This window comes from Teleopsis dalmanni, chromosome 1, assembly GCF_002237135.1.
Source record: "Teleopsis dalmanni isolate 2A chromosome 1, ASM223713v2, whole genome shotgun sequence".
Lineage (NCBI taxonomy): Eukaryota > Metazoa > Arthropoda > Insecta > Diptera > Diopsidae > Teleopsis > Teleopsis dalmanni.
In genome coordinates this window covers 66,866,594-66,891,228 of record NC_051846.1, presented here as the reverse complement: position 1 = coordinate 66,891,228, position 24,635 = coordinate 66,866,594, and the positions used below count along the sequence as shown (strand labels likewise).

The following is a 24,635-nucleotide window of genomic DNA, read 5'->3' as shown; positions in this document are numbered from 1 at the left end:
AAAAATTTTTTGTATAGCATCAAAAATAATAAAAGTAATATACAATCGTATAACTGTATTAATTACAAAGAGTTTACAAGGTTTATGATTTTATGTAATGGTTTATGGGATAGGCTAAGGCCTTTCTACACTGCGACCAACTTTATCAATCTTATGATTTTATAATAGATATACAAATTGAGTTTAATGTTTTCAAACTTGATTGAGTTTTATTATTCTATATGAATCAAAAATTAATAGAAATATATAGGAAAACAAAGACACTAAAATTAACTTAAATACTAAACTTAACTGCAACTTTCTAATCTGACGAGTGAAGTTCCATGTGCTATATATATAAATATACTTAAAGTGTGTGATGTTACATCTAGTAAATTTCAAATAGTAGAATCTAATTAGAATAATAAAACTTTTATATGAATAATGCACTTACAAATGTGTAAAAACTTTAAGTCTGTTAATTAATAAGTTTAGTTAGTTGTTGAAGTAAATGAATCATATGAGAAAAGCGTTTATAAAACTGTCAAGCTCTTCCATAAACTGCACTATATCTCTCTCTCTATCGGCTCATTAATATGTGCCAATAAATGAAATTGATATGTATTGTATATGGAAGTACTTCAGACGAAATGTTATCGGCCAAAAGAATGCTAAAGTTTTGAATGTAAACAGAAGCGTTAAAAGCAGTTAAAGAGTTATAAAATGTTTTTTTTTGTGTTTCATATATAATTTTGAAAGCACTACCAACATCAAAGCTTTTGTGGTAAATGCTTTCAGCGGTAAGCGATCAGAACAAGTTTAAAGCGTGTCGAGCTCGGAGGTGCTTACTTTAGTTAGCTCCGGTAGAAGTCGGTGTTGAACGATCGCGCATTTAGTATACGTGTTATTAAAGATATAAACTTGGAAAAGAGTCGTGCCATTGCAGTATTTAAATGGTGATAACTTGGTTAAATATATAAAAAAAGTTGATAAAGTACAAAGTCTTCAGACAAACTCAAAACAAATTATTTACAGTTTAAGGTGAAATTGCATATGCAAGTGAAAAAGTATGTTCAAAAATTAAAAGTAGTTTTTAAAATAATATATATTTATACATAAATGTACATATATTTTATTTGAAAAAAATAAAGTTTTTTTTTAGTGCAACAAACAAATTGTACAAATAAAAAAATTTACTATAAATAATATTTAAATAATGTTATAAAAAAAGTATATTGAATGCAATTAAACGTATAAGTAAAATTTAATTGCTAACACGATTCAAAAAAAAAAAAATTATTATCATAATAAAAGCAAGTATATTAACGTTTAATTTTATTTACTTAATTTATATTTTTTTAAACAATGACTTTTTTATTTGTTGAGAAAAATTTTTATATTATATATAAAATTTTAAATTACTCGTATTTTGTGAAAAGAAATTTAAATATTTACTAAAAAGTTAGGTGTGTGAATTTGAAAAAATTATATTGTATTTAAATACCATATTATTGCAAATTTATTTATATATTTAAAATATATATTACAATGAATATTTGCATTCAACGCATAATTTAATTATGACATTTAAAAAAATGATTTTGGCAATGCAAATTGTTGGGAAATTGAATAATTCTAAATTATTACAATAAAATTGATTTTTAAACTAAAAATTATTTTTTTTTTACAATTAAGAGGGTTCGAATATAAATAAAAAGACAACAATAAAAATTTTAGTTAATTTATTGAAATTTGATTAACCACGTAACGCTGTTTCGAGTATTGCCAAGTACTCAACATCAGTGGTCTTAAGAAATAATCGAATTTTTGTTTGCACTGTAAGTACCAGGCTGAACCTTTCTAATCCTTTTAATTTAGAAGGATTAATTTCTAATAGTTTCTATTCATCATAAGACGCGTCACTTTAGACAAAAAAATTAATTAAAAAAAATTTTTTTTTATGTTTTGGCTAAACCTCAAATACAATATAAATAGTGTTTCCTCATACATTGAAGGTGGAACCAAAGACATCTTACTTTGTATAAGAATAAGATAGAATAAGAGTTTATTTAAACATAAAACAAAAAAAATTCAGTGATTTTAATTTTATTAATTTGAATTCTAATAAATATAATTTGTAATAGTTTAAAAATATTAAGTAAAATTAGTAAACTTTTTTATTCTTTAAATGATTTTAAAAGCCACAAAAAAAAAATTAAGAATTCTTAAGCGCATTTAAGAAAAGTCGAATAATATGTATTTAATAATATATATTTTGTGTATTATGTGAAAATAAATAAAATAAAATATATATATGTATATCTTTAAACTTTAAAATTCGTACTAAGAACATATGACGGGATTGAGTTCTAACAGAAGCAATCTTGTAACTTCATTCGAGCTTCGTTTGAAACAAAGCACTGCATCAATTTGCTTTAGGCTAGGAGACGTAAAAACTCTCTGCGGGTGTTAAACAATCTTATTTCAATACATAGAGAAGATGTTCATACTTTATCAAAGATTTTAAGGGTTTTGTTTTATATCTGCTTTCTATATCCCATTCATATCAGCTGTCATTTTATATGTAGTTACTTTGGGAATGGAAATCTTTATAGTTTAAAATTTGATGAATGTGAGATATTAAGTCGCATTGAATAGGATATAGGATAATCGCATAGGAATTTGTTATTCCTAACTTAAAGTGCTATTGTTTTTTTATTAGAAATTTAATATAGCAAATATTATTTATTTAAATGACATAAACATTGCAAAAATGGTTGAATTTATATTTTTAAATAAATTTAAAAAAGTTTGAATTTCCTAGTTCAAAATTTAATGAGTGTGAGCTATGTACCAAGCACGAGTTTATTTAGACTACCCTTATCAGAATTACTGGTGTTTAAAACCTTATTGCAAATTTGCATAAAAAATATTATTTATTCAAAAGACATAAATAAATATCGAATTAATATTCTTCGATGATATTTTTTAATAAATTATATATAGACCTAAAAAAGATGATTGCAATATTAATGATTTGTGGTAAACTTATAAATTTAAAAAAGTGATATGTAATAATAAAATATAACACATTATGCATTTAATAAAACTGCTCTCAATTATGATCAATACAAATTATTAATCAAAAATCCAGAGGGTTGTTCACGACAACCAGTGTCAGTTGGTTCAATCTACTTCTCGAGTCACATGTTTAACTTTTCAAGAGAGACCAGAGAATAACATAGCATATAAACTTTTTATATATGACAGTATAAGTTCCGATTGAAAGCTGTCTATTGCAATATATTTATACTTAAGGTTCTTCCTTGTTATATTTGTTGTAATATATATTATTATATATATATATTTCTCCATAAATAAATTCTATGAAAGTTACTTAAAATATTATTTAAATAAAATAAATAAATTCTATGAAAGTTACTTAAAATATTGTTAAAAATTTAATAAAAAATTTGATTTCTCCCATATTAATATTAATATTAAAGTTAAAAAAAAACCAAAAAGATTCAATAACCCTCCAGTAGTAAACGCAATAAGTCAATTGCAGAGTAAGTTCGTTTATTCCTTACACGTCAATACAGTCAATGCTTAACTTAGCTTATGTACTATATATATACATATATATATGCAACAGTATTAAAAATTATTAAAATAAAACAATGTATATTATTTCATTTACTTAGATAAAAATTACATTATTTTTATATTGTTTACTTATTGCAAATATGATGGTTAGATGTTTTTAGTTATTAGTAAAAATAATGTTATCCATTTAGTCACTTCTGTCATATTAAATATATGGCGATATTGATATAAAGTCTAATATTTTGCTTGCAATTAATATAATGGGCTTTGAGGTTTTTTTATTATATGAGAAACTAATAACTATAGTTAGGGTTAAACTAAAAAGATTCGTTTGGTTTTAAATTTATATATATAAATATTTATAACTTACAAATTAAACAGAGTTAATTCCGATAGTTCCAATACTATATACAACAAAATTTTTTTTATTAATTCAAAATTCAATGATATTGAAATTTGATATTGCAAATTGAATAAATTATTTTTAAATAGTTATTAAGGAGCGCAGAGGGAAAGCAGACATGAATTAAATCTCTCTGTAACTATGTATTATAATTATTTTTATATGTTTCGGAATAAATTTCGGGACGTCTCCAATAGTAACTCCGGTACTCTCTCAAAGTTTCAAGGTAAACTTTTGCATTTATTAATTTAATTCATTATCTTTTGTTTTTGAAAATTTAAAATAATTTATAAAAAATTATCAGCAAAGAAAAATTTTTTAATAATACTTTTTTACTTAATTTGAATTTTTTATGTTTTTTGTTTATATTTACATACCAGGTACTTAACAAGTTTCATTGTTAAAGAAATTAACTTAATTGCACAGAAAAGCAGTGTTGCAAGTTTACAATTATAAATATAAAAAAAAATAATAAACAAAACAAAAACAATATATATATAAATATATAAAATGAAAAATTAACAATAAAAAAAAAATGAACAGAAATTTTCCAAATAAAATCGTGTTAAGTTTATTAATTTATGTTTAAATAAGATTAACTAAAGTTAAAACCGCTTATATCTAGTTAATCTATCATACATTCTATTAGTGACTAATTTAATATACGGCAAAGGTATCATTATTTCAAAGCACGTTCGTAGAAAACACATATAACTTTTGGAAGTGTTTTTAAAAAAATACAATGAAATCTTTAATCAAATGAATTTTAATTAATATATATGAATTTATTCAGAGATCGTAACAAATAAACTATAATTGCAATCCGTTTATTGCAATTTTAATTGTTCTTAATAAATCGAAATGGTTCGAGTGTAAATAAACGGCTTAAAGTATTACGATCAAATATACTTCATTGTGTTTTTATTATTACCATAATAATTTTTATTATTATATTTATTAAAGATTTGAATTTTAGTTCCTATCTGGAAGTTGTTAGTATCCTACACATTTATAAAAACTGCAGAACATGCATGAGCTTTGATTTGCCGATTTTAGTCAGAGATTCCATTTATTTCGTTAATATTGTAGTAAACTATTCAAATTCAAATACGTTCTCAGTGAGAGTATTCTATACTGAAAATTGATTTCCATTAAATAAATACTCATATTTTCTATATTGTTACATGTTATATTTCTGTATTAGATCTGTATTTTTGAATGTGAGCAAAATGACCTATACCATCGACATAGGATAGTTCTTTAAATAACATATTTGTTGGAAAGGAAGAAAGATAGCACGTATGCTTATGTCACGTCAGAAGTGGATATCAATAGATCGATGCTTGTTGCGTGTACAGTTTCTTTTAACATGTTGTCATCATATTTCGAATTACACTTTTTTTCTGTAATCTTTGACATTCGTATTGTTCTATAACTCAGAACATATATATATATATATATAATTATTTTAAAATAATGGATTTAAGCGCCTAATCTTGCACCCAGGTACCTTCAGCAATCTAATTAGAAGAATTTTAATCTGATATATAGTTTCTTGATACCTCAAAATCATTATTATACAATAAATCATTATACAATAAAAAGTTGAACTGTTGCCAATGCGAAAGAGAAGTCGTATATCTACGAATTCTACGAAATTAATTATAAAATCAATCATATTTCTGATAAACTCACTGGAAACAAAAACCAACCACATATTTATCTTATTTTTAAGAAAATTTAAAAATAAATTTTCTGTGAAAATTTGATTGAGTTAATCAAAAATCCCCGTACATATGAAAATTGTATAACCCACAATATTCCACAGCTAACAATATGAGTAAAATTAGATAAGTACATATATGTCATGATAGTCAAAAAGAAAAAGTTTTGGTTAACCGATGGTTAACCATTGAATTAATATACAAGTCTCCTTTTGGTTTCAAGTTAACACTGCGCAAATTAATTACAGATATACATAAATATAAAAAATTTAACTATAATTTTAATAAAATTTAATATAAAAATTTTTTTTGTTATATAATTTAGTTATATTTTAAATTTTATTATTTTATTGTATGTTTATTGGGTATATTATTTTATTTATTTAGATAAAAATTGCATTATTTTTATATTGTTTACTTATTGCAAATACGATAGTTAGATGTTATTAGTTAGTTATTATTATTAAGTATAAATTAGTAATAATAATTTTATCCATACACTCAGAAAAATAATTTGGTTCATTTAACGAGATTTTGATCAAATCTCAGGTCAAAATATTCTGACTAGATGTATCATGTTGGTTCAGCCATACGTACAAGTTGGTTTTGATATCGTTTCACCACATGAGTTAAAATTTTTCCAGCAAAATGATGAGGTCAGTTCAACAAGTATGTGGTTAGAGCATATTTTTCTAAGTGTATTAGTTCCTTCATATTAAATATTAAATGCGATATTGATTTAAAGTTCAAAATTTTTCTGGAAATTGAATTAATGGGGTTTGAGCTTTTATTAATACATGAGAAACTTTAAAAGTTTCATAAACAGCTAAAATTTTATTATACATATATATATTAGTATGATCTTATATAAATAATTTATACAATTAAAAAATCTTGTAAATAAATGTTATATAAAATAATATTTTGTTCTGTTGAGTTAAATAATATTATTTTATCACGCTTATGTGCATTAATAATAAAAATAGCTATGTAGAAAATAATAGATTAATAGGCTAGATAGGTTGTTATAAATATAAATAATAATTAAGTAAACAACTCATGTTTATTTACTCAAACATGAAATAATAATAGTTTTTATAAAATATAATTACAATTATATTATTATCAGTTATATCAAACTATGTTAATCTGCAATAACTATAAATAATTATTTTAATAGGTGTTATAAACTAATAGCAACTTCACAATTAGTTCAAACCATTTATAAATAAAATTACATTTAATTTAAATTAAATTATGTTATAAATAATTTTCATAGGTTTTTGTTTTGTTTACATTGGCCTATCGTACAATAAGTCGAAATAATTGTACCTTGTCTACCTCTAATGGAATTTATTATGCATACTAAATGAATTTTTATTATCAAAACAAAATAAATGTCACATTATTTCATAGAAAAATAGCAATGCAAAAAAAAAAAATAAATAAATAAAATTTCTGACTTGCAAAAACATAATGAATGTTATTAAAATTTTTATATTTAGAATTTTTATTTAAAAATGCACTAAAAAATTATTTAAATATGAAAAACTAATGTTGAAACAACAACACTGTTAAAGCCTTCTTAGGATTTATTGAACAGAATTTAACGAATATGTGAAAAATGTTAACCAGTTTTAAATACGTTTTATATAGTTGTTTTTTTTTTTTGAACTGACAAGTCTAGGTCATTAAGAAGTTAATACATTCATTTATTATGAAAATAAAATTATACTTAAAAAAAATATTGTTTATAATTAACGAAAATCACGTGTGAACAAATTTTTGAATATAAACAACATTCTTGACTGTATATATCAAGTTAGGAAAGGACCTTTCAATTGGTTATTTCTTATAAATAAAATTCGTGTATATAAATAATTTTTCATATATCTTATTTATATATATTTTACTTAATACATATTCCACACTCAAAATTTAACAGGAAAAAAGGACATAAAATATGTAATCGCAAGGATTATATGAGAAAACAACATTTATTTCCTTATATATATTATTTATATTAAATGTTATGTATATCTTTTATATTCTTTATTTATCTTTTATATAATAGATATATTTTAAATATCTTTTATAAAAAATTTTTAAAAGATTCTTGCCTTACTACTATTATACTCAGCTAGTCATGTAGCCAATGGCTCAAACACAAATTACATATATTATAGAGCAATATTTAATAATATATTGTTATATAGAAAATTTAATATATTTTACTATAAAAAAGTATAGTAAATATAGTATAGTACTATTATTACCATAATATTACCATATTACACAAAATTGCTATTATAATATTACTTTAAAAAAATATATTCAACCTTTAAGGATTGGGGTTTAATATAACATCTAAATCAATGACTGCCTTGTATAAGATGTTTTCGTTAGAATTATAAAGTTATGGATAGTATTCAGACTCAGAAAAAAGGTGACATTTTTTGTCTATATTTGTTTTTATAAAAATTCTAAAAGGTCTGATTTACGACTTTACCGAATTATTGAGCCAATAGGTCTGTTAATTTTTATTGATATTCGGTAAAACAACAGCTGATTTAATTATCATTGTTAAGTCTTATACAAAATTTAAATTAGTTTTAAAATTTTATGTGATTGAAAAAATAAAAAAAAATTAAACTAAATTAATTATTAAAACTATTTTGATTTTAATTTTACTTCCTTCCTTTCTTTAATTTAAATGTTCAATTTAATGATTTCGCAGAAAGGGTAAGATGCAAGTAGATATATAAAAGAAAAGATGCATCTACGTCTGTATGGTATAGTTTATATTAAATATAACATAATTATTTAAATAGGAAGTAGAATTTATAGTTTACTTTACTCATAAGTTCGTAATTAAAAAAATGATGATCTATTCGGATTTCAGCGATAAGTATTCTTCCGTGTGAAGGCAATTTCTGGGCTGTGTCCATGTGTAAAAATAAAATAAATAAAAATAAGTTTGTAATTAAAAAAATGATGATCTATTCGTATTTGAGCGATAAGTGTTCTTCCGTGTGAAGGCAATTTCTGGGCTGTGTCCATGTGTAAAAAGTATCCAAATTAATGATTTCAAGAAAGCGTGTAAAAGACGCCATTGCAATAATGCTGTATTGTGTCACTATGCGATATTTAAATACAATTTGTTGCTGACTATGTTTACATCATCTGTTTTTGCAATTATGGTTAGGTTAGGTTGGAGACGAGGCTTTGTACATCAAAGCCCAGCTCGTTGTGATACCACGGATATTATACTTTTAAATGTTCTCCGATAGCACAAAGTCCAATAGGTTTTTAAGACATTACGGCTCTATTACGGTCATAAAAGAAGATTCTTTGAAAAAGTCGAAAACCGTGCTTCGATGAACTTATGAAAATTTAATTAGAGATAAATTGCATTAAAAAGCAATAGTACCTACTTCCATAAATTTTTTACACAGAATATATATTGTTAATAAATTAGGAAATCATCTATTTATAATTATAATTGCAAATTGTATAAATTATAAATGATTGTAATTTATATTTTAATTATAAATAGCTTCTAACAAAACAATTTCAAATCAAATAATTAAGAGTCCATGGTTAAATTCCGCAATGTTCTTTGTTTTATTAAAAATAATTGGTTTTCTATTTAATTTTTTTTATTAGGTTTTTTATAAAGTAATACATATCGCTATAAACAACCTAATCAATATGCTACCGTGATAATGTCTTTTCTTTCTACTTGTTGACTCGTATATTCAACATTTTTGGCATATATATATAGTATATTTGGCAACTGTCGTTCTTTTAAACGATTGATAACACTTCCAGTACAAGTTTTTTTATTAGCAGAAAAAAATTCAGATTTGATTAAGAGATAAAAAAATTAAGTTTAAATATGAGCTGATAAGGCAACATCAAATTATCGCATATAAAACTTAATTTTTAAACAACAACCTTAATTTTTAATTTTAAATTAAAAATGTAATAACTTTCTATTTAGAATTGATATATTTTAATCTAATTCAAATTAATAAATATTTGTTTTCATAATTCAATTCGTGACACTTGCAGTTAAAAAATTACATATAAATAATTAAACCAATAGACGTTTCCAAAAGATCACTGATAATGGATAACTGGTATTCGATACAATTGTATGGTCAGTCCTAAAATTCAATTTATTAAAAATTAAAAAATTCTTGTATATGAAAATTTTTTTACTATTACTCCCTATATATTTGAAATAGAACTCTTGTCATTAGATTACATTATTCATGTGTCCAATTCTCCATTTATCTACTAACTGGAGATATGTCACTGTCATGGCATTATATGACATAAACATAGGTACGAACAGCAACTCTGAGAGTTGCTTCAGCATAACGTACGGTATCTGAGGCAGCGGTGCTGGTCATCACTATTCGTTTCGATCATACTCAGACGGAAAATATATGATCTGGAAAATGTCTATTTTTAAAAAGGAGATAAACAAATGAACCTATGTGAGGCCTGGACGCAGTATAACGAAGAAAAACCACATTTTTTTAATGAGAAACCAACATAGGGTCCCTAATCTAAACTATTCCCGATATACTGCCAGGATAGAAACAGTCTGGTACATGAGGGGGATTTTTTTTAGTCCGTGCAAATCGAACATGTCACTATTGTGATGATATAGAGACAATGCGTTAGGTATTTTTAAACCTCCTTTCCGCAAAAAAAAAAAAAACAAAAAAAGACAAACATTAAATTAATTCTAATTATAATTAATAATTGTATAATTATTAGTTATAATTGTAATTGTGAAATAATTAATTCGATTAAAACGAAACATAATTGCGTAAATCTCTACAATAAAGTGGTGTTATAGGTATGCTGGTAAGGAGAGGCAAAGATTGCGGTTTGCAATAGTTTGCATGAAAGTAGGGCTTTAACATTAGTGCTATATGTACAATCTAATAATCCATAATCTATTATATAAAATCTTTAAAATCAATAAATTTTGTTATGAGTTAAAAAGATTGGATTAGGTTTTGTGAGTTTGTTTTGAATGCTATATAAAATCAATGTCATTTCACATGTACTTACCGAAGTAGGACAAATAAAATGTATCTTTAATACGTGAACCCCATAAATCGAAATTTGATGAGTTTAAGCTATATTATTGTATCATTTCAGTTTTAGCGATGTTGATCGCCAATCCAGTTATAGTTCACGTGTCAAATTTTTTTAAACATTTTTCAATTCAAGCAAAGCTGTGGGTCTCCATATAGCTCCAGAGAAATTAAAAATGATTTTTGAATTAAATTGCAATAAAAATCAATTCAAGTGCAGATTGTAATAATATTCTTATATGATTTGTGATATCTTAAATTTCGCTTTTTATTTATTTATATATTAATTTAATTGTACTTATAATAAAAAAATTTAAACAAATATGTGGAATATTTATTATTTTGATTTTTAATTTCTGAACTCACCATAAAAGTCATTGACTTTGACGTATGCATTGTAAATTTTATTTATTTATTTTATTTAATAAATGTTTTGTGGGTGTAATGTGCATAATTCAACTTGTTTGCAGTTCAGGCCTTCAGGCAGTCAGGTTTTTTTTTTGGAGTATGGTTCCACTCAGCTGAATTTTTTTTTTTGTGAAACGTTTTAAATAAAAAATTAACATACTCATTGTTTAATTCTTAAAATTATAAAAATCAATTTGATTATTTAAATATAGATTTTATAAATAAAACATTTGTCGTCATACCTTGTATGAAATAAATATTTTGGAAATTAATCAATTTGGTTTGCGGAAGTCTAAATATGGAGTTATTATTATTTAAAACTATTTTTGTCTATATGTACTTGTAACCATAGAGGTTAATCTATGTTTGACAGTTTTAAAACGCTATTAATTTTTTGGATATGCAAATTACAGCATAAATTTAAATAAATATAATATGATTTAATATCATTAATTCTATTTTAAACTTCACTTGGCGCTTATAATGTTTGTTATAGATCATTATTTATTATTTTAGGTTTTACGTTTTATAATTTATTACCATAAAATCCCAGAACAGTTGGCTGTTATTTGAATGTAGGTCAACATTTTTTAATTAATTTAAATTATTAAAACATTTTAAAATTAATAAAAAAAAACATTAGATTTATAAATCGTCTTTATTTAATTCATTTATGGCCCACTCTTATAGAACCTGTTTTATAAACTGGCATTACTAATAGAAATATACGTATAATGTTTGTTATGAGTGCTTAATATTTATTCATTTAAGTATGACTTATAAACATTTGATTAATGCAAAAAAATTGATTTAAAATAAAATACAATATTTAACGGATCGGACTGTTTACTGCAGATTTAATAAGGTATAAGTGTGAACCTTGGTTATTGCAGCCCACAAAATTATTTACGAAAAATTATCTATTATAATATAAGAAATTAAGTCGTAACCCGATACTTTGACCAATTATGAAGCACTGTTTATTTGAATTTAAAAAATCTACAGAACTTTGAATATTATTCTGAGACAAGTGTGGTATATAACTGTTCATATTATCCGAATATTTTAAAAACTGAAGTTATTCAAGTATTCGATTAATCGGATAGCAACGAAGTCTTCGAAGTAAAAAAAAAAATTGGATTTTTTCTAAATCAGGAGTCTTCGAATATCGAATATTCGAATATTCTTCGAATATTCGCAGGTAAATTATGTGGAGACTTTGTGCACAAACAAACACAATTTTTTTTAGGGATGATTGAATTTGGTATGATTGGTATTTCACTCAGAAAAGGATAAGTGTATAATGTTTGTTTGTTTTATTTTAAGTCTATTAAATCTCTATTTCCTAGCCTTATATCCCTATTATCCATGACATATGCTTCTAGGTGTTTCTTTTGCTTGTGCGTCAGTGCCGGACATTCTCCTAGCACATGGTATGGGGTTTTTCTCTCTTCTCTACAGTGTCTGCAGTCTGAATTGGATTGGATTCCTAACTTTGCTAGCTAATTGTTCAATCAACAGTGACCGGTTATTATTTCGGTCTTCCCGGTAAATCTCCTTACGGTGATTACATTCTATAATAATCTATGATAGAGAACAAAATTCATATAAATTAGTACTTAAAAGTTACTTTTCTATGATTACCCTATGGAAAAATTTCATAACTATAAACAGTTGGCTTTATCAATTTATTTTAGATTTTTTTTCTTCACATATATAACTACATACATATATAAGCTAAATTCCAGTGAATTATTCCAACACTTACCAACACCGCGTTATCATATCTCAGAATGGTTACAGGCTCCTCGGGGAGGTATGCAGATCTGAGGTCAATTATTGCTAGTCTGATGAAGTGATGAACAATAATCCAGTCAAGGCGTAAAAAGGGGTTTTAAAAATATCTCGAGTTAAGAAAGAGTATAAATGCTTAAGTGTACTGGCTCAAATAGCTTCAACATAATATTCCTTAAAAGTCACTGATAATTTTAGGTGTAGGTTGTAGTGAAGATGTGCCCCATAATTGTTATTGAGCTATTTCTATAATATACATAGAGTTTGAAGTAATAAAAGTTATTCTCCGATTTCTTAACATTTTTTCCTACGTGAACGGAATCTCAAGAATTTTAAAGATGTTACAGATAACTCCACTTTTTTCGGATGTTCTACGTGAAGAAAACTTCTATTTCTGCAACGTTATTTTGCAAGACAAGTAATGAGAGAAGGAATAAGGTACCACTAATGGCGATAAAATCTGTTCTGTTTAAAATACTTAAAAAATAAAAACTAAAATTAATATATTAATGCTTTTACTAAATAATTAATGAGTAATGATCATTATAATTAATGACTAATTTGTTCTTTGTATAATTTGTGAAAAAACTTTTTCGATTATAAATATATTTAAAGAAACCTAATAACATTTAGTATAAGTTCATTATTTACAGCTAATACATATGAATATACAAAGTATATAAATGTAAAATATATGTTATATGCATTGTATATATTTAATATATAGTATATTACCTTGAATACATGCGCTTTTTAAAAATACTGTACTATTACTGGATTAAATTACTTTAAAAAATCACAGTAAAACTAATTATAGTAGATTTTTAGTCTGTTTATTATTCACAACTGCAGTTTATGTTAGTGAAAAAACGGGGAGTTTTTTATTAAAAACAATTATTCAATATTAGTAATTGAACATTTTTACAAACAATTGCGAACTAAAAATTTACAAAAAGTAATTATTTTAAACGATAAAAAATGATTAAATTATTTTTAATTTAAAGTTAAAAATAACAAATGTTGTTTATTTCTTATGACAAATTATCAAGTTTTTTAATTTAAATAAATAAACAAAATATGAATTTTATAATTTTCTAATAAGAATAAGAAAAAAAGTCTACTTTCTATCAATTTTTTAAAATTTAGTTTATATTTTACTATAATAAAATAAAATATATATTTAGAAAATATTTATTTTTCGTTGATTTAAAATAAATATTTAAGAGTATGGTTCATATATAAACATATAATATAAATATATAATATATATAATATGCTACATCATACCATACATATATATATTATACATATGATGCTTTTACAGCATATAAGTGCAGTATTTTAGAAGCATTTTAAAGCATCGGCTATGAAAGAATAAAGGAAGCAACGGATCTTTGACATAAGTTCGATTAAAATAAACAATATATCTTATAGACGGATTCGAATAGCGAAGAAAGGACAAAGAACAAAATTGTTTATTTTTAATTTATTGAAATTTGGCTGACCATACAACGCTGTTTCGAGTATTGCCAAGTACTCTTCATCAGTGGTCTTTGGAAATAATCGAATTTTTATTTAATTAGTTTATCGTCCGTATATAATTTGTTTGGACTGCAAGTGCCAGGCTTAGAAGACAAGCCATTATCGGCAAGAAAAAAATTAACCTTAATATATCTTTTTGTTTAAATTTCTGGGGGCATACGAATTAGGCACTTACATATATTTGATTCTATTATAACTTATAAGTTTAGATCATTTAACAGAAATAGATATAGAAAATAGAAAACATGGTTGGAATGTATATTAAATATAATAGCTATCATATCATAGTATCATATTATGTTTAAGTAACTGTTGACTACCAATTGAATACCAACTTATACCGATTTAAATGAGACTTCCTAATTTTTTGAAGATAAAGGAGAATTCTTCGAAGATTGAAGAACAATGAGAATATGTATTAATGTGTGATAAAGGAATACGATTACATCAAATAACATATTTAAAAATTATTCAAAAAATAAATTTAAAATAAATAAAAAATTATTAAAGCCCCTTAATACTCTTTATTAAGTGGCTGTCGTACCCAGCTTTAAAAATGAATTTCAATAATACAATCTCCCTCTTAAGCTAATAAGCAAATTAGCTTCCTTTTAAATGAGGGAGTGGTCGTTGAGCTTTGGCAGAGTCAGAGTTAAACTGATTTTCGGCTTTATTTTTCAAATAAAAAATGACAAAGGAAAAGGAAACGATTTTAGTACTATAATTTGTTTGTTGTGATTAATGTTATGTTTAAATGGAGTCACTGCACTTTAAAATTTGTGCTTAAAAAAGGAACTATATTTCAGTCACCTTTCAAAAAACACAATTTTTTACAAAACTGAAACAAAAATTTAATAAAAATACTAATAAAATACAGTTTTATTAAGGGTTTCATTGAAGAAAAATTTTATTTCTGATTTAAGAATACGTAGCATTTATTAAGCTTCAGCTGCTACTAAGCTTAGGTATATCATTTGTGTAAAAAAACTACACAATATTTCAATATAAAAGTTATTAATATTACTAATATTTAATCATTGTTGAGACAACTTGGTATTTAATTTTACCCAAAGAAAAATTCAGGTACCAGCAAAAAGTACAATAAAATATTGCTGTATTGTAAATGTTTAAACAGATTCATTATAGTTTAAGGGAACATTTATTTAACAATTAATTATTTGAGCATTATTATAATGTTAGAAATAACATATTTATTTGCTACACATATACATACCTACATAAAAATTTTAATACACAATATTTATATACGTACATAAATATATTATACTACATAGCTAAGTTGGGAATTGACAACATGCATAATTGGAGTGAAGGAGTTTAATTTTTATTTTTTAGATGAATTTAGTTTATATTTAGTGTAGCATTTTTTTATTGAATGACATAATAACGTTAGTAACTTAATAATAACAATAATAATTTTAGATTTAAATAATTTTTTAATATTATTCTCATATTGAAATAGGTAGAAGAAGAAAGAAAGAAATTGGGTCTTTTACTGAAAGAAATTGGTGTGAGACAACTAGCAACTAGAAAACAATATATAATTTTATATGATTATATTGCCTCCTGCTGGTGTCATAAATATGAATTTTTCTTCAGGTGATACGTGAAATTCTGTTAATTAATTAAAAAAAAATTAATTCTGTTAAATTACCATTGCTAATTTATATGCATGTCTCTTATCTAGAAGTTTTTAAGCATAATAGGAGCTTGAGAATAGAAACGATTTTTTTTAAAGTCTTTTCTTTTCTTTCTAAATTTCATATTAATTCAAGTACTAACTGTTTGCGGGTCTTGAATATAGTTCAATTCTTTATTTACGCGATATGAGTTTTCTATTTATGAATTAATTACTTTAAGATTTATTCAAAATAAAAATGTTTAGCTTCTGCTCAAAAAGTATACTGATTTTGTAAATAAAACACACAAATTTATTCCAAATTTATTTTATCTGCTTCAAAATATGCTCCTTCTGAAGCGATACACATGTCTTCCATACACTTTTCGTAGGCCCGTGCTGGTATGGCTTTTAGTTCCTTCGGCGAATTCTCTTTTACTGATTTAATCGACTCAAAACGATTACCACGAAGGGGCAATTTGAGTTTCGGGAACACGAAAAAGTCGCACGGATCCAGATGTGTTGAATATAGTGCCTGAGCGATGACAGTGGTGCCGTGTTTTGTCAAAAAATCGCGTACAACAAGAATTTTCCATAGTAAAAATCGCTTAATGCACTTGTGGTAGTCTCATATTAACAGCTGCTGTAAACTAATTGACAGATGGCGCTTAACCAACATAACATAAAGAATTTTGATAAAGGTCTATTACTTGAGTAGTTAACAAAGAACAAATCCGGATACTTTTTAAGCAGAAGGTTGTCCCATTATTGAAAATTTTTATACAAAAATTTAGTTAAAAGTTCTCATAACTGAATTTTTTTTGTAGCTAATTTGCGTTTTCGTGTCTTTTATTTTTATTAGTTTTTATGATTTTGGTGGTGCCAGTTAAGAATTTGATATATGCCTATTTCTGAGGTGATTTCAGCACTAACTGCTTGCAACAGTTAAATGAAAAAGTTAACTTCTTAATTTATGTGATATGAATTTTCCATTCGTGGCTTAATTATTTTATTAATTATTTTTAAAATTTCTTCAAAACAAATAAATCTGCATATGTATTTAAAAATTTGTGTCTTTCTTTTGTCAACCGATTAGCTAAGAATTGTAATAGAATATATTATATTATGTCACAGTTTTGTTCATTTAAAACAGTTTTGTTTATTTAAAAAGTGTTCTCTCCACATAGAGAACTAAACAGCTGGATTCTGTTGATTTACTAAGTCTATTTTAGTGAGGTGTTATTGTAGTATGTTAAACACATCTCAATAGCTACATTTCAGCGCTCATGTACGCATATATAGTGAAGATATTTAATGAATATGCATAATTATATATAATTGTTAGTAATTAATTATAGGTAATTAATGATTAACAAAGTGTAAACTACGTTGGATTAATTACACTTAAATACATATCTATACATATGTACACGAATATCAATCAGCAATTGATTGGAATAATAATCTGGTTATTTATATTCTAAAGTTCAATATCATGAGCCAACTTGTTCTCAATCACTTTTACTTTCATTACTTGGATACGATAATAATCATTTTTAATTGTAAAATAAATTAAATATCAATTACATTTTACAGTTGTTTATATTTACTCATTCGAAATATATACATAAGTAGATATTTGTATATATTTATTAAAAAATTTAAAGAAAAAACAATTAATACTCAATTCACATAGTCTAAATAAGCAAAGCTAATAACAGTGTCGCATTTAAAATAATAATATAAAACCGAAATGAATTTCAATTTGTTAACAATAAATTTTGAATACACGTAAAGTGGTTTTTGCTTTCCCGAAAGAATCGTCAGAGATAAAAGCAAGGCTGAAATGAAATTAACACGTTCAATGAAACATTTTTGAAATATGTTTTCAAAGCCAAGATAGTAGAATGAGTTATTGTGAAATATTTCTGGTATTAACTCGTTCGTAGCCGTCATTTCAATATACCTATCACTGCATTGCACCTCGGGAGTTATACACATATGCTTTAATTGATTATCTTTGAATTACTTGAAGGTTTTGTTTTTATACCTGTTTATAACATAAAAACAATAATGTAATGTTCAACTAATCTATTTATAATATTAATCTAGCTTTTTGATTGCCAGTTTTTAAAGGAAATAATTTATTACGATAATAGTTAATAAATCAGATTTCGATATTGGGATTTTGCAGTGGAAAAAATACGATATTCAACTAATTACTATTGTTTCCTTGAACTGTTAATATATTCTAATATACCATATTTATGCATAAGACAATAAAACCAAATACAATTAAAAAATAATAACTAATATTTAATAATTTAAAATGTTTTAGTAAGTAGGTAGGTTGTAGTGGTGGCCTTGTACTCGTATTCAAGAAAGAACACTTGAGCTCAAATAATGGCGCATTGTGGTACCATAGAAATAACGTTTGTTCGTAAATAGACTAAAATGTTAGTATACGACCAACACCGAAAAAGGTAACGACACTCCCATTAGGTAAAAGTAAACCAACCTGTTAGTTCTATGAATTGGCTAAGTCCCAAATATTGTAGTATGACAGATCGGTAAGAAAAGAAGCCCTGAAGATTTTTGATTTTCTCTTAGCTAAGAAAGGACACTAAAGAAGGGATGGAGCACTGCGCAAAAGTTGTTATAGGGTAGATCCAGTCTCATAGCATGCTTTCCTATTATGTAGTGGCCCGTCAGCATAGATACCGTAAAGTTGAGCAGATACCAAATATTGTAGTATGACAGGTCGGTAAGAAAAGAAGCCCTGAAGATTTTTGATTTTCTCTTATCTAAGAAAGGACACTAAAGAAGGGTTGGAGCACTGCGCAAAAGTTGTTATAGGGTAGATATAACATAGCATGCTTTCCTATTATGTAGTGGCCCGTCAGCACAGATACCGTAAAGCTGAGCAGGTGCATAAAATGATTTATTTAAACTTCAAAAATTCTTTAATAAGAATAATCAAATATATACTTCTCGGAAATTCATTATTTATTAGTTATCGAAAATTAACTATAAGTGATTTTCTTATTTATCTTCTTATTGAATATGAAGAAAATAAATTGAAATAATTTAGCATATCGTCAATATTTGGCAAAGAAGCTCTTGAAGACAGTTTAAAAAGAGATACAGTTTTATAGCTACGGAATAGGCTCCTGAGAATGTATATTCTTACAGGAAAGGCAATAAAACTCTGTAAAATAGGTTATATACCATTTTTTTTGACGCAATCGGGCTTAGAGACCAACTCTAAACTTAGAAGGGGGCATAAAAAATGTCCAAAATATTAAAAAAATGTAGTTAATAACGATAGAAATGGAGAACTCCCAACGAAAGTCACCATTACATTACACATATGATACATATGATAGTTTTATAACGTATATTGTTACTACTTCACTGCTTTCCTATACTACTATTCACTAACTTTAAAGATTTAATTAGTTAGGAAGTTTGATCTATTCGTCAGGTCAAGTACTATATGCGGCTACTCTTTAGTTTTTTTGTGGTAAACTATTATCTGTTCAGAATAAAACCAATTTATAATTATAGTTGTGGAACTATAATGTGGAAGATAGTGGAAGATAATAATATATTTAATGCTGAATATACTGTATTCTAATAATACAGTATTAAAAGCTTAACAAAATACGTATAATTTAGCATTTCCTGCATATCTCTGATTTATGGTCTATGTAGTTAATTGATAAAAGTTACTTTGCAGATTTAACGAGTTTCAAATGATTTCACGAGATTTTTTTATATGTTATACAACTAGCAAAGAAAAAGAACTGTCATGCCTCACATTGGAAATCCTTAATATTACTTACAAGCTATAAGGTGTTGTATTTTTCGTGTACTATATACTTGGTAACTATAAGATCGGCCAAATTACTCATATAGTTTTCTTTCAAAACATTCCAACAAATATTTCCAAATAATCTTTAAAAATCATTTGAAAATATTATCCAATATAGATTGTTGGAATATGTTTCATACGAAGCTTAATCATTTTATCTTCCACTGTTCATTTTTTAGTGATCCAAACATTTATCTGTCTTAAGTGAATTTCTACTACAACATTTTATTGTTCACAAATATTATGTTATAATTGTTTATAATAATAGTTTGAATTTATCCTGACCCTATATTATATTATGTTTCAACTGCAGCTAAAACTACTTATGTAAATGAAATTAAGATTTAGTCGTTTCCATTGGAGTGAGTTGATTTGTGCATAAGAAATAGCTTGTTTGTTTACATTTTATATATAAAAAATATAACAAATATATCAAATTTTGCTAATTTCCCTTTTGGAAAATTAATTTTTAAGGGTTGCATTAGACATTTTAATCCCTTAATCAGTTGATTTATTTATAATGAGTTCGTTTAACATATATGAAAGTACTTTATGTTATATGCTAAATTAAAACTGCTGAAATGAGACAAGTAGAAACATGGTATTAAAAATTTAAGACAAAGTTAATTTTTTTTTCAGAAAGTTAGAAAGGAAACACTTTTTTTAATTAGGCTGTTTTAATTATCATAATTATTGTATTTAGCGAATATTTGATATGTGAAATTTGGGAAATGGTACCATAAATAATAATTTTATTATACCGAAACCAACTATTTGTTTATACAATATATATTATTGTTGTTATACAATTATTACCAATAAATACTTTTTTTATATTTTTAGATATACTTTATTGTACCAGTGAGAAAATAAACACTTTCAACACTTGAATAATTATTCGAAGAAATCCATAATGTCTAAACTATGGGCGGCATTAACGCGTCAAAAAACTGACGACGTCAATGAGTCAGAATCCAAATTAGCGCGAGTTTTAACACTAATCGATTTGACAGCGTTAGGCGTTGGTAGTACGTTAGGTCTAGGAGTCTATGTATTAGCCGGTTCCGTAGCATACAATATAGCTGGTCCAGCTGTAACGCTGTCATTTTTGATAGCTGCTGTCGCATCCGCTTTCGCTGGTATATGTTATGCCGAGTTTGCAGCACGCGTGCCAAAAGCAGGTAGTGCCTACGTTTACAGCTATGTGACAATTGGTGAATTTGTTGCCTTCACAATCGGTTGGAATTTGATATTGGAATATGTAATAGGTGAGTTAAAGAAAAACAAAAAACAAGTTAAATAAAAAAAAAAATCTAACTCAATGAAATTATTTTTATAAAGGCACGGCGAGTGTAGCACGTGGTTTGAGTGGTTACTTTGACTCGTTAATCAATAACAGCATGTCTAAAGCTTTAGAAGAAGCAATGCCAATCAATGCTGGTTTCCTTGGCAATTATCCCGACTTTCTGTCATTTGGTATGGTTTTACTCTTGGCAGCGCTTTTAGCTTTTGGTGTCAAAGAATCTAGTTTCTTAAATAATATATTTACCACTGTTAATTTGGTGACGATTGCAATTGTTTTGGTAGCAGGCGGTATTAACGGTAAGAGCAAATCTAATATTTTTGATTCAGTTTTATTAATATTTTTTTTTTACAGCTAAACCTTCAAATTGGAAGATACCTGCAGATCAAGTACCTATTGTAGAAGGTAAAGATTTTGGCACAGGCGGTTTTATGCCCTATGGCATTGCAGGCGTTATGGCTGGTGCGGCAAAATGTTTTTATGGTTTTGTTGGTTTTGATTGTATTGCTACCACCGGTGAAGAGGCTATTAATCCTAAGCGCAATATACCATTGGCTATTGTTATATCACTGATTATTATATTTTTGTCTTATTTTGGTGTGTCAACCGTTTTGACAATGATGGTACCCTATTTCGAACAAGTATGTTAAGCAAAATTTTTTATTTACATTCATTGATTTTAATATATTATTTTGATTTTAAGGATCCACATGCGCCTTTCCCTTCTGCATTTGAAAGTATCGGTTGGGATACAGTTAAATGGATTATTACTATTGGTGCTGTGTTTGCTTTGTGTACTAGCTTATTGGGTGCTATGTTTCCTTTGCCACGTATTCTATATGCTATGGGTAACGATGGCATTATGTTCAAGAAATTATCAACAGTACATGATTACACACAAACTCCTCTGCTAGCTACGATAATATCTGGAATATTTGCATGTAAGTACAAAATGAAGACTTGATATATTCCGTAGTTTTAACGTTTCAATATCAAAATCTGAAACTTATTAAGTACATATATGACTTTCTGATTAAATATTTGAAAAAAAACCGTACATCGGTCTCGGCTCTTTCTAACACTACAATGTGGTTCCAAGTGCGACCGGGTCTAAGTTCCGGAGCCACTAGTCAATTTCGACTACCAAGTACCGTTCACAATTCCCAAAAGGGACTATATAACCAGTTCTTAGTGGGCTATAACAGTAAAATGTCTTGCGCGTTGAATCTAGCAGAAATATCAAGCTGTGACAGATTCACTACAACTTAATTCTTCCAATTTAATAAAAGTCTCGCGCTTCCTGTTGATATCATTATGAATATTTTTTAGCTGAATGTTTTACTTTCTTTCTTGACATATCATAGCGTGATATAGTTCATCATACACTTCATCTTTCCATCTAAAATGATAATAACTCTTAACCTAGTTTGAATAGAAGATTTATCGTAAAATTTTTTTTTGGAAAACCCTAATTATCGTTGATACTGATTATATATGCTTTTATGCCATTTAATACCAAGAGCAATATAAGCTTCTTAATAGTCATTTTTGATGGTCGAGAGAAGGTTATACTTCTCAATTGAGCATTTAATTACAAGAGTGATTTTCAGACTTATTGCTGGTGTTGATGTTGGTTCCAGAATTATGCTAAGGTGTAGGGGGGTTCTGGAAAATATTTTTTGATAGTGTTTTTGTAATAGAATAAATTTTTGTTCTGTTTATTGCATTGCCCCACGAATACACCATTGTTACCTCCATGGTGTGGTTATCAACAGTGTCATGAGTATTTATGTGAATAGATAATAAATTTAAAAATAATTACTACACATTACATTTTTATTAAAATAATTGTAATGGGCTTATTCGCTCCACTGGGTGCACAGAACCTTCCGAAATTCTACGAGTATTCCATTTCTTTTAATGGCTGAAATAATCGCTAGAACTATGTTATTTTAAATTGTCAAAATAGAATATAAAAAACTAATTATTGTTAACTATTAAATTAATAAATAATTCATTGTTATTCACTTTCAGCTATAATGGCATTACTTTTCGATTTGGATCAATTGATTGACATGATGTCAATTGGTACATTATTGGCCTATACAATCGTCGCTATATGTGTTTTGGTGCTTCGTTATCAGGATGAGCAAATGTTTACACAAGTCACTATTAGCTGCCCAGTTGTTTTGCGTCAATTATTCAATAGTAATAAATTTAAGGAACCAAATATTTTAACCTCAACCATAACCAAAGTAGGAGTAGTTGTATTCGCCATTGTATGCATAATATGGTGCATATGTGATAAATACTATGATCTGGATTCTACAGAGGGCATCATTACGTTAAGTGTCATTGCTGCTGCTTTAATATTAATATTGATTATCATAGCCATGCAGCCAGTTTCAACCATTGAGCTTACGTTCAAGGTGCCACTGGTGCCACTTGTGCCGTGCTTAAGTGTATTTGCAAATTTATACTTAATGTTCCAATTGGACGTATACACATGGATACGTTTTCTGATTTGGGTCGCCATTGGCTATATAATTTACTTTACCTATGGCATTCGCAAATCGACACAAATCCAAAGGAACAGAAATAATGCAGAAGCAGCATTACGTATGCAACACACAAATCAAGCCTTCGAACCAGATTGGAAATCTGAGCACATCATAGCCGAAAAGCATTAAAAGCAACGCTTATTCAGCATTTTTAAGAGAGCAGAGATTTAAAGTATTTCGAAAATTTTATTATTATTATTTTTATTATTTGAAAACAGCAAATATTTTATTATATAGTGTTTAATGTAAAATTGATCGAAAATTGTGTAAAAAGTTTGTAAATTTATCTATACCCTGAGATTGTTTAAAATATTTTTAAGTAAATTAACTGTTGGTTATTAAGTTATTTTGAGATTTTACTATATATAAATTTTTATGATTTTTGTTTTATCAGTAGCATCATTGTATATTTTAAAACTAATTTTTTTAATTATAGTAAATTAGATATGTGGATTCGTATTGTTATAGAGCTTTTTTTTAAACAACTTTGAATTTATTTTTTAATTAATTTTATATTTAATATTTTAATATGTATTATTTGTTTACATTTTTATATTTTAACTTGTTTAATATCGTATTTATTTATTATTTTATTGTAAAAAAAAAATTATTATTTTTATTTTATTATATAGTTAACTTACTACTTTATTTATAAAGTGTGAGAGAGATGTATAGATTGCGCATA

The 24,635-nt window shown here is 26.0% G+C and overlaps 1 protein-coding gene across 1 annotated transcript; it reads left to right on the top strand.

The window, feature by feature from the left end:
* Nucleotides 1-808: 808 nt before the first annotated feature.
* On the top strand, nucleotides 809-24,198 carry LOC119672873 (cationic amino acid transporter 3). Its single transcript, XM_038084035.1, has 6 exons — nucleotides 809-1,046; nucleotides 20,930-21,354; nucleotides 21,428-21,688; nucleotides 21,744-22,030; nucleotides 22,093-22,330; nucleotides 23,424-24,198. Exons 2-6 carry the CDS (start codon nucleotides 21,000-21,002, stop codon nucleotides 24,077-24,079), a joined length of 1,797 nt encoding a protein of 598 aa, XP_037939963.1. The 5' UTR covers nucleotides 809-1,046; nucleotides 20,930-20,999; the 3' UTR covers nucleotides 24,080-24,198.
* Nucleotides 24,199-24,635: the final 437 nt, after the last annotated feature.